The sequence below is a fragment of the Octopus sinensis genome, linkage group LG15 (assembly GCF_006345805.1).
Source record: "Octopus sinensis linkage group LG15, ASM634580v1, whole genome shotgun sequence".
NCBI lineage: Eukaryota > Metazoa > Mollusca > Cephalopoda > Octopoda > Octopodidae > Octopus > Octopus sinensis.
The window spans coordinates 60,040,876-60,053,992 of NC_043011.1; the positions used below are offsets into that span (position 1 = coordinate 60,040,876).

Genomic DNA, 13,117 nt, shown 5'->3' on the forward strand with positions numbered 1-13,117 from the left:
GACACAGATCACTGCACCAGTGAGTGAGCCTCTATGCGGTGACTAGATGTGCTAGTAACAATAACCAAATCTAAACAAAGGAAGGACGATACATTATGACAAAGAAAAATAAAGTCATCGGGTCAGAGTTGGAATGGCTTTTGATTACAGGTGAAGTGATTTAAAGCTGAACTGGGAGCTAAACAATAATAGAGAGCAAAGGTCACCAGAAGAATAGCCACCTCAGTTTGTTGTCTTAACAATCACAATATTGATTCGTGTGTTTCCTGCCTTTTCAAGTGTTATTTGTTATTGATAGGAATCAATAGATTTTTGACAGAAGAGTATAGGAAATTAGCTCAATATTGCACTTGTTGTTGTTATCTACGGTGTCTCTTGCAAGCTGAATTTTCAATAGAGATCCAATAGACAGAAGCCTCACCAGCTTCATAATAGATTGTTCCAGAATAGACGGAGGCATGACTGAGTGGTTAAGAAGTCCACTTCCCAACTGTAGAGTTTCAAGTTCAAACCCACTGCATGATGTCCTGGGTGAAAGTCTCCATGCATACTACAGCCTTAAGTACAATAAAAATATTTTGAGTGGATTTGGTTGATGGAAACTGAAAGAAGCCCCTTGCATATATGTATGTGTGCATATGTGTCTGTGTGTGTATGTGTCTATGTATATATATATATTTATACTAGCAGTAGTACACGGCATTGCACGGGTCTTAATAAATTACCATTCAACTGCGGAAAGATGAGGCCTTACACTTGATAAGATGTTTTGATCCCTACCTCAGCTATCGTGTTCGCACCCAGCTTCACCCGAAACCATGGAAACCATGCTTTCGTTTACCGAGTTTGGTTTAAATTGGCGCTATGGCTTGCCTTGAAGGCATTTTTTGAGTCGGTTTTTCCCCATGCTGTGCTCAAACAAAATGGAATTTGAAAAAAATAACGAAATGAAAAACCTTGGGTAAGAATCCATAGGTATGTCAAGTTTGATCAAAATCAGATGACTTTTAGAAAAAATCGATAATTATCAATTGAGCTTTTGCAAAAACCAAACATTGACAGAAGTGGTTGTTATGACTAAAACAAGCCTTGGAGCATACCAAATGCTTGTCTGAAATTTCAATCGAATTGGTTGGGTGGAACTCGAGTTATAAACCTATGAACTTGCATACACACATAGACAGTTTCTGTTTTGATATATATAGATATATATGAGAGAGAGAGAGAAATTTGCGGCAGGTAGTGGAGGAATGTGGGCAAGGAAGGAATTCTATAAGGGTACAGTTTTGCATACTCTGGCTAACTTTTTAATCTGAGAGAGCCAACAGAGGTGATGCCAGAGTAGTACAGGGACCACTTTTTGGGGGTTTATGAAAAACAACTGGTTTTAAAGTGTTCATACAAAATCCATCATAACTTAATGACAGTTAAATCAAGATTCAAACACCAATTTGATATACAAATCATCGTCAACATCATCATCATTTAGCGTCCGCTTTCCATGCTAGCATGGGTTGGACAGTTCAACTGGGGTCTGGGAAGCCAGAAGGCTGCACCAGGTCCAGTCTGATCTGGCAATGTTTCTACGGCTGGATGCCCTTCCTAACGCCAACCACTCCGTGAGTGTAGTGGATGCTGGCAAATGGCCACGATTGGATGGTGCTTTTTATGTGCCACCGGCACGGAGGCCAGGCGAGGCTGGCAATGGCCATGATTGGATGGTGCTTTTTACGTCTTTTAAATAAATACAAAAATGTCTATGATTATACAAAATTCTCTCAAATTCTTGATTATTTCTAAATTTAACTGAAATGTAAACAGAATATTTAGTTAAAAATATGATCAGAAGAATGGTTAATTTACCTCTACTGTTTATGCTTTTGTGTTCATTGAACTACACACCACACTGAATCACATAGAACATTAAACTACACATAACATATTTTCAATCAGTGATAATTTAACAAAACCTTGCTGTTTGTTTTCCTTGAAACATAAATAAAGATATAAATGAAATATAAAGGAAATACGGATCTTTGTGGTTTTCTTCACTGTTTACAATTATCTTTAAAAAAATATTTTAATGTATCATATAGATGTAATTTTTGATGCTGAATCTGGATTTGTTATTCATTTATTCCAGAAAAAGTTCCCAAAAATGTTACTGGCGTTCAAATTTTGATAATTTTCAGCTAATCAGAAAACATGTTCGCTGCCTCTTCCATCATTAGGGGGAAAGTGGGGACATCGGCATGTCAAAGCATTAAACTAGGAGTTTATAAAATAAATGATCTTTCTCGTATCTCCTTCTCCTCCTTGTGCGCATGTGCAACATCTTTGGTTACTATGGAAACAGTTCTTCGCAATCAACCATGCAACACGTGGTGCTTCTTTGCTTTTGTTACTATGGGAATAGAAATTTTGGCCACGGTGATATGTAAAATACTCACTTCTGATTGGCTAAAATACCCAAAATTTGCAAATTTTAAAGGCTAATAACTTTTTAATTATGGATTTATAGGGAAAATGAATTTCATTTTCATAATTAGCATACAAAACTTAATCCATATATGAAATTTGAAAACAATTGGAACAAAATTGTAAACAGTGGCGAAAACCACAAAAATCCTGAAATACTTAATGAAATATTATACTTACACCTCCCCAATTCAGAGTTCTTGCAAGGTCATTCCCAGTACCTAGTGGTAGAATGGCAACAGGAGGTGAAGGCTGGATAGCTAATTCATCAAGAATAGATAGAATCCAACCAACTGTACCATCACCACCACACGCAAGCACCCGAAGATTAGGCACTTTTTTGTATAATTCAAGGCTGTAAAGATAGAAATAGGAAGTGAGGGAAATAAGACTGAAGATTAAAGATGATGAAATGGAAAATCTTTTAATAAATTTAATGTGAAGTCATGTTGAATGTGTGAGAGAAGACATTTGCTTTTAATCAGTGGAATTACTGGTACCAAAAATGATCATTACATAAGAGTGGAAGTTGAAATAATCCCATACTTCAACAGAAGGAAGATTTATTTTTATGAAATAAATGAGCTGGTAGCTGAGGTGGAAATTGTTAAGACACTCTTCTGGAGCAAACATTGGAAAGATATGCAGTGACACACACACATTTCTCTCTCTCTCTCTCTCTCTCTCTAATATATATATATATGTCCAAAATTAGGGAATGGTGTAGATAAAATCCAGGCTACATATGTTTCATAGCTAAAAGATGCTCAGAAGTAGGAATTAACCAAACATGGGATGATCCGCTAGCAACTTGTTGGGCCAAAAATACCTTAATCAAAAGAAGTTTACACTGTCATCAAGGGATACCATGTTGACTCACAGGAGATTCAGTTGAAAATGCATGGTAAGCAGAGAAACTGACAAGGAAAGCATAATAGCGAAGAAGCAATATATGGGGGAGTAACGTATGGGGTATATATATATATATATATATATATATATATATATAGAGAGAGAGAGAGAAATAAATAGATATATGGATAATTTTTTCAATGTCTCCTTTTCTATGCTTGCTAAGTTCAGGGCTAAAGTTGTTGCAGTAATGATGATGGCCCCATGGCAAACACTAAAAAGACTGGCTGAAACTAGTAAAAGAGTGTTTCCGATATTGAAAATTTTCAGTTGGAATGGCAGTGGAAGAAAATCTAACTCTAAAATCACAGAATTCATTTTGAAATCTTTTGGTGAAAAAAGTGAAAAGTTTTACAACACAAGATAAATCTAAGGAAACATTGTGAGAGTTAAGATGTTACATATAACCAAAGTACAATTCAGAACCATTGCAAACATTTCAAGCCAATGAGGAAGCCTCCACATGGTTGCCTGACATTCTAGAAATGGCAGCGAAACATCCAAACTTTCCTCTGATCACATCCTACTGCTTTGTATTTAAAGAAAAAAACTCATTGGATAATTATTTGTAATTTAAGCATAAGGCCAGAAGTTTATTGGGAAGTGTTTAGTTGATTAAACTAACCCCAGTATTAGACTGGTATTTCATATTATTGACCCCAAAGCGATGAAATGTTGATCTGGGTGGGATTTGAATTTGCATTGTGGAGTGTCAGGGACAAATACTGCAAGACATTTTTCTGCTGCTCTAATGATCCTACCACATCCCCACCTTAAAGAATACGTTAGAAAATGCAGTCCGCAATATCTTAATAATGGCATGATAGTAAAAGCTGGAATACCTTTGAACACGGGTCTGGATGATCAGAGCTAAATTGGGCTTAAGCAACAAGAAAAACTATAATTAGAGCAGATGTGGCAGTGTAGTTAGAAGTTTGCTTCCCCAATCACATGGTCCTGCATTCAGTCCCATGCATGGCACCTTGGACAAGCATGTTCTATTACAGTCTCAGGCCAACGAAACATGTTTGGTAGATAGAGGATTGTCATGTGTATACACACAAGCACACACACATACACATGTGCATGCACACACATCATCATCATTTAATGTCCACTTTCCATGCTGGCTTGGGTTGGACGGTTTGGCTGAAAACTGGTAAGCCAGGGGATTGCACCAGATTCCAGTTTGATCTGGCAAGGTTTCCACAGCTGGCTGCCCTTCCTAACACCAACCACTCTGAGAGTGTAGCAGGTGCTTTTCGCGTGTCACCAACACACGTACCATTGACCTGACACTGGCCACAACTACAGTTTCACTTGGCTTGACAGGTCTACATAAGCACAGTATGTTGCCAAAGGTCTTGGTCACCTGTCACTGCATCCACGAGGCCCAACACTTGAATGGTACTTTTTATGTGCTACCAGCATAGGTGCCAGTCAGACAGCAATGGCATCGGCCACAACTTCAATTTCACAAGAACAGCATATAACATAACGATTGAAAGGTGCTTTCAACAGGCCAGTTACACGACACTGGCATTGAAGATGACTACGATCTCACTTGGCTTGATGTCACTGCCTCCATGAGACCCACCAGAATGAGTGCCAGTCATATATATAAGGGCATCAGGCTGTATAAAATATTACCAAAACTAACCTTACCTGTGTTAGTGCTACCTAAAAACCACAGTCCACTCCACAGAGTGGTTGGCATTAGGAAGGGCATCCAACTGTAAAAACCCTGCCGAAACAGACACAGTAGTGTAAGGTAATTTTCTATCTAGCCAGCTCCTATCAACCATCCTATCTATGCAGGTAGGGAAGGAGCAGATGTTAAATGATGATAAAGAAGATGATGTGTAAGTGTAGGTGTATATGTATGCATGTGTGCGAGAGTGTGTTTGTTACAGTTTCCCTGCCTTGGCATTACAGAACAGTTGTAAATAATTGTCACTGTCATACAAGCTGTTTCCAAAATTCTCTGAGAATATGCCTGATCCTTGGGGAAAATATTACTTTGCTTGGATAACAGGTGAGGGTTGGTGACGGGAAGAGCAACTGGCTATAGAAAGATCTGCCTCAATAAACTTCATCCAGTCCATGCAAGAAAGGAAAAGTGGATGTTAAGACAATGATGATGATGATGATGGTGATTCAGAAAGGGATGGTTTGAAACAGAAGTAAACAATTGGAACATATTTCTTAAAAAGAAATCTCCACATCTGATTGCAAGTAACATTTCCTCCACCATTATTCAAAATACTAATGCAGACTAATTAGAAAAAGAAAAGAAAAATCCAAGAAATCAGTCCAATCTCAATTCAATCTGGTTTTCTTACAATCTGAAGACTTAACGATGATTAAATTAATTGCTTTATATTCCCATTATGAAGCAAGCTGAATAATTTATCAGTTTGCCCAGGACTAATCAACAAAAAAAAAAAAAACCCTAAAATAATTAAGAATAATGTTACAAATTAGCAATGATGAAAGAATAAAATTGAGTCAATTGACCAACAGAAAAGTGTAAAAATAACTTAGGTAGTTTTTTTTTATGTAAGGGTAATTATTTAGTTGTGTTAAGGTATAATGAGTTTTGATCTTATCAGTTGAAAAGTGTTAAGTAGCAGCTAACGAGCAGTTATTCTTTTATTTGATTAATGGTATCAGCCATTAGACTGTGGCCAAGCTGGGATACTGTCTTCAGAGGTTTTTAAGTCAATCACACTGACCTCTGACCTCTCTCTTTATTTCAATTTAGGAGTTAATTAATTAATCCATACTTTTACTGGTTGCTTTATTCACCGTTTGACTCAATATCTGTATTGTTTTGACTGGTGGTGTTTTCAATAGTTAAACACAGACACCACATACACATATGTAATTTGTATAGATATATCCAGTAGCCTATTGTTACTCTGGGGTCCCTCTGAACAGTTCAACAACAGTTGGCTCCTTACACATGAATAGACTAATGTGTGTGTGTGTGTGTGTGTGTATAATTACACACATATATACATACACATGCATACACATAAATATACACACCCAAATATATACATAAATACACACACATATAGATATACCTCAAGCAAAATATTATAGGTGATGGCATATAACTGGACAAAATGTTACTGTGAAGGGCAAAACAAATGGTAACCATTTGGCCAATAATTTCTTGCTTGAAGATTCAAAAATAAATTGAGTTTATTATTTATATACAGGGTTCTTTTTTTTTTTGACTGATGGACAACTTATATACATGCACAGAGCATACATCTATATACATTTTGTCCACAATGTATTGGCTATCTCAAGGTTACAGAGGACACCTGACCAATGTATTGTGCAGTGGAATTCAAACGGATAGCACATGGTTGAAAAACAATATGTTTAAAATTTTCATAATTTGTCAGTGTTAATAACAACAACTGTGTCTACCTTCAAGACAATTAGCATTATCAGTCAATGTCCTTTGTCAGCTAATTAGTCTGAACAATTAGTTCCATCATGTTTTACACAACGAAGAAAATAAAAACAATTTGATTTGCCATTCAGGTAGATTAACTCATTGATATCGTAAGTGCAACACCCTAACCACCAGGTGATGCCCCTTCGCAAGACAGGTGGAATTAAAAGTCCCTTACTTGCAAAACATGTAGGGGTTAGCAATTAGGAAGGCATCTGACAGTAAAATAATGTCTCTATAATAAGTTTTTATCCCACCTATACCAGCAAAGAAAAAACAAACAAACATAAACCGTGTATTTCAATAAAGAGACCATTGTGAAAGTGGTAAGCCTTTTAATACATATCCACCTAAGACTGTACCAGGTTCTCTGACACAAACTTCTTGTTTTAAAGTGATTTGAATTAAAACCTTCCATTAAAATTTTGTATTAATTTGTTTAAAATATCAGCTTAACAATGACAAAAGTTGTTTTACTAAATCCTTCCTTATTTTCAAAATTAATTGAAACAAAAGGGTTAAATTTAGTTTTAAGAACTCACATACCTATTTCATAATATCTTTGAATCTTGGGATAACATATTCATAGGTTGTTAATCATAAAATAAAATGTAAACCAAAAACCAAAGTTGGTAGGATTTAACCTTTCCGTGACTCAATTTCCAATGAATGGCCTGCTTATGTGTTTCAATTAATTTTCAACAAAATCAATACTGTAGCAGATTTTAGTAAAACATCTTTAAGTTTATTTATTGGTATATTATGCTGATGTTGACCAAACAAAATCTCATGATAGTATTCATGTTATAATGAGATTCTGATTGAGATTTTTTAATTTAAATATCAACACTTTAGTATGGACAGTCTCAGGTGGGTTGGTATTAAGAGAGATTAAACCAATAATCCAGACATGAAACTTAAAACTCTGTAGTGTTTACTCTGTTGTTCTATTGATGCCAACTTTGCAAAACTAAAAATAAATCAAATATTATAGTCGTTTACATCATAGCAGTTGCAACTTTGATCAATTATTTGTTCTTTAATAATCTATAATGAAACAATTATCGTCATAAACCAGTCATCTTATATATAACTTTATGTTAACATCTAGAAAAACAGAGTTTGTAACTTTTCTAAAAGACAAATTTGCTGAGAATTTATAACACTTAAGATTTTATAAAATTGCAATTATGATTCAGAACCGAGGCCCCATTGCAATTAACAAACAATTTTCATGATTTGTTTAAAAAATGAAAAAGGAATGCTAAAGACAAGTGGGAAATCGCAGATTTTTAACAGTCATTTAAAACCACTTAAGTACTTTTACAATATTCGTTACTAGATTTACAATTTATTTCCAACTGTTTTAACAAACTCATTCAGCATCACACTGAAATGTTTACATCATTCACTTTCCTCCAGTGATGTTACTTTGAACGAGGATTCTGTTATGCTTTACCACAAACACACACATTACCATAAGCACAACACATTTGAAAATACAGACCATCAATGGTAAGAAAGTCTCAAGAGAACTAAACAGCAGAAGGGCTTTAGAGAAAAAAAACCCACTCATGCAACTGTTTCGGCCCTTAACTTCTTACATTCTAAAAGGGCCAGGTATCCTTCTACTGACACCTTTTAGCCACTTGGATATTGGAGACTTGAGCATTTAAGCCACTTGGAGATCTCATTGAGTTGTAACTCTACTCAGTTGATTCAGCTTTCAAACTTATACTGAGAGAAAAAATAAGGTTGGTTGTCATGGCAGCAGTGGAACATCAACACTATCACACAGATTCACACCAGAGTTACTTCCATTAGTGTTAAGGAAACTGTAGTAACAAACCTGACTCCTATAGGTGTAGGTGTGTCAACTTAGGCAAATGTCTTCTACTATAGCTCTGGGTCGACCAAAGCCTTGTGAGTGGATTTGGTAGATGGAAACCAAAAGAAACCCATCATCTGTGTGTGTGTGTGTGTGTGTGTGCGCGCATGTGCATTATTATGTTGATAATTTACTTGCTGCCACGTACGCAAAGTGGTGCTCATGTTGACATCCCTTGATGATATTGCAACTGGTTGCTTTGCATCATCAAAGGGCTGTAGAAAATAAAAATACCTTACCTGAAAAACAGGCGAGGATTGGCGACAGCAAGAGCCTCCAGTCATGAAATCAAACCTCAAATAACTCCTCCCTTAAAATGAACAATGAAGAAGTATTCTTCAATCTGTTTTAGCTATTATGGCTAAGATCATGCTGGAGCACCATCTTTATATAATCATGGCACTCCATTGGTTGTGACAACGAGGGTTCCAGTTGATTTGATCAATGGAACAGCCTGCTCATGAAATTAAAGTGCAAGTGGCTGAGCACTCCACAGACATGTGTACCCTTAATGGAGTTCTCGAGGAGATTCAGCAAGACACAGAGTGTGACAAGACTGGCCCCTTTGAAATACAGGTACAACAGAAACAGGAAGAAAGAGTGAGAAAAAGTTGTGGTGAAGTGTACAGTAGGATTTGCCAGAACCTTGTGGAGCTTTAGGCATTTGTGCTCAATAAACACTCACAATTCCAAGTCTAGGAATTGAAACTGCGATCCTATGACCACAAGTCCGCTGTCCTAACCACTGGGCCATTGTGCCTCCACACCTTTATAAAATAGACTGGGATAGAAGTGAAAACAAATGCAAATTGAGATGATGAAGACTGTTGGGAAGTATCTTTGTAATTAGTAATTAATTTCTCCCAGTGACCTTTGACCACAAGTCAAGAACATATGCTTCATTGTTCGGCTGTTGTATTCCATTACGGGTGTTAGAGATTATGAGATACACTAATCCAAGGACTGTAGATCTTGTCATATACTTTGCAGTGATCAATACTTTACACAGTAGCATTCTATCATCCACTCACTGAGTGTCATTCTGTCAATAAAACAGTAGGTCAACTGCTGGCTATAATATGCTTTAACTTTATTTCCATATGGAAGGATATATCAGCAAGCAACTCCCATCACTTGTCTCTTCATCAGCCATAAACATGCAATAATTTTCCCTCTCTTTTTATCTGATCTTTCTCGGAAAAAAAAATCAGTTCTCTCCACAGTTGCTGTTACTGTCGCTTCTGACTGAATAGACATATGATTGAAAGTTTTACAGTTCTGATCAGGTTGAGTTTTAGGGTTCTCTGGGAGGACTATAAAATATTTATGGTCTTCTATAAAAAGGTAAGATGTAATTTGAAGGAGATTTGGTTATTATTCGCAACAGATAGAATTACCAGACATAGCAAAGGTGGTGAAGCCTTTTAATCCCTTTTGATACCAATCCACCTGAAACTGACCCCTTTGGCTATGATACAAACTTCCTGTTTTAAAGTAATCTAAATTAAAACTTTCAAAACTTCGGGGTAATTGATGTTCTAAACAACAACTTGATAATGACAAAGTTACTTTACTAAATTGCTAATTATTTTCAAAATGAATTAAGATGGCAAACTGACAGAACTCTTAGTTTGCCAGAAAAAATGCTCAGCAGCATTTCATATGTCTTTAGGTTCTGAGCTCAAATTGCACAGAGGTTGATTTTTACCTTTCAGCCTTTCAGAGACAGTAAAAAAAGATAACAGTCAAGTACTGGGGTTGATATAATTGAAGGAGACGAACTGTCAAAAACGTTAGCACACCGGGTGAAATACTTAGTGGTACTTCGCCTGCCGCTATGTTCTGAGTTCAAATTCCGCCAAGGTCAACTTTGCCTTTCATCTTTTCAGGGTCGATTAAATAAGTACCAGTTATGCACTGAGGTCGATGTAATCGACTTAATCTCTTTGTCTGTCCTTGTTTGTCCCCTCTATGTTTAGCTCTCTGTGGGCAATAAAGACATAATAATTGACTCTCCCTCTCCTCAAAACCTACTGGCCCTCTTCCAAAATCTGAAGCCATTATTTTCAAAATCAATTAAGGTGGCAAGTTGGCAGAATTGTTAGTACACTGGGTAAAATGCTCAGTGGCATTTCACCTGTCTTTACGTTCTGAATTCAAATTCCGTCAAGGTTGACTTTGCCTTTCATTTGTTCAGGGTTGATAAATTAAGTAGCAGAGGAGTACTAGGGTTAATGTAATCAACCACTTCCACAAAATTTCAGGTCTTGTGTCTGTGGCAGAAAGGATTATTTTCAAAAATAATTGAAACAATGGCAGTGGATGTCAACAGAAATATGGTAACAAAGGGATCATTATACAGGTAGGAGTTTGGTAGTATAAGAACAAAAGACCTTTTGGTAGCACATTGACACTAAGGAAAATAAAATATTTTAGATTTTATTAATTCACAGGTGACTTTACAAATCCTTAAGGTAAAAAGTTTTTTTGGTTGGGGCAGGTGGTAGGATTTTAAAAAATTTAAATGCATCTGAGAGGTTCTGCAGTTATGATTTTAAGGAGTGCTTTGTCAGGTATTAAGCACGATCTGTTATAAGTACAGTTGTTTATTTGTTTTACATCTGTTTGTTAATGCTTGCTTGGGTTGGACAAATATGTTGAGATATTACTTTACAGCTGGATGATCTTCCTAATGCTAACCCCCACGTTTTTTGCTTAAGAAACCTCTTACTCCATAGTGCTTTAAATTCACAAAGCAACTGAATGATTTGTTGACAGGAGAACCTGACAACAACCCTGCCTGCTTCCCTTTTCACCCAAGGGATCAGAGATAAAAACAAACACAAAGTTACACATATAAGTGTATATACATCAATCTTATTCCAGTTTCTGTCCACAAAATCCATTTTACAAGAAATATATGACAAGGAAGTTGTTCAGAGTCACCGGGAAGAGTTATGGTTGTTTTTTAAATCTAAGATCTGCCATCATTGAACAAACTAACGGTGAAAGACTTCTACTTGTGCTCATCATTTCTTCTTTCAATTCCGACTCCCTGCTTCCATATAACTTCATCCATCTCTGCACATATTTATCATAAACATTATCTACAGCAACCTCATCATTTTTCCTGAATGTGCGATGGACACAGAAATAGCTCCTTTCTACAGACCAAACTATTAAAAAAAACAAAAAACAAAACACACACACACACACAAATGTCTCTAGTAGATATAATTCTAAGATATATTCTCTAAAAGTAGGCAAATGGTTTCTCAGTAATTATATCCAATCCAATAGAATATAATATTTAAGTAGGTTAAAACAAAATACAAGCTTGTAGTTATGAGGGACTTTAGCTGTTATTATACCAAGGGATAAACACTGATTTGTCTTTGATATTTATCTAAGACAATGTAATGCCGTCAGGCATAATTTGTTACTGATTCTCTTTGAGATTTAAATAGTGCAATGTGAATGTCATCAGCCACAGCACAAATTTTAAGCCATCTTTGAATTGAGTTGCAATAAATTTGCTTCATTCATGCAATCATAATGAAACCAATCTTCTCAGAGATGAATTAAAAGGCAAATCATAATAAGTCTCCAAACAAAGAACATCAGACAAGACATTAACAATAAATATATTATGAATAACCTTCTCTGCTTCTCTAACCAGAATGTTTTCTATGCATGCGATGGAACAACACCAATCTAACAGAAAAGACAGGGAAGCAATGACGACAATGAAACATGTACAGTGAAACATGTACAATGAATATTCCAAGAGACTTGATGAATACCAGCTTCTACTACAAATTCTAGCTGTAATGTTTATTCTGCTAAAACAGTATTGGTAGGTATTGTTGTTGCTTTTAGATAATTTTCCAGACTAAATCACACCAGCTAAACACTCTACTAAATATCCCATTACCTTTACTTAAAGTAATCGGCTTCTTCCACTTTATCGCATCTAAGATTCTTTGTTTGTTTCCTTCTTTCTTCATTTATTAGCTTCAGCCGTTATATAAAATAGACTTAACATATGTGAATTCCCCATATAAAAATAACATCACTAATTTTTTTGTCACATTCATTATTTTCTATATTAGCGATGCGCTGGATGTGTGGTTAAGAAGTCAGCATTGAAACTATGTGGGGTTTTAGGTTCAATTCCCTTGTGCAGCACTTTGGACAAGTGCCATAGCTTCAGGTTGATGGATACCCTGGGAGTGGATTAGGGAAGATAGAAAATATGAAGAAGCTTATTGTGTATATCTGTGTACACACATACACTCACACACAAAATGAAAACAAGAGAAATAATTCTCAGTGCCCAGTGGCATGTATTTGAACAAATAAGAGTG

At 36.0% G+C, this 13,117-nt stretch overlaps 1 protein-coding gene across 1 annotated transcript in view; it reads right to left on the reverse strand.

Annotated features, from left to right (window-relative positions):
* Nucleotides 1-13,117, reverse strand: part of LOC115219701 (diacylglycerol kinase zeta-like) — a 545,273-nt gene that overhangs the window by 162,900 nt on the left and 369,256 nt on the right. Inside the window, exon 10 of the mRNA XM_029789877.2 lies at nucleotides 2,659-2,833. Within this exon, the coding sequence (XP_029645737.1) occupies nucleotides 2,659-2,833 (175 nt within the window). The remainder of the gene's footprint in view (nucleotides 1-2,658; nucleotides 2,834-13,117) is intronic.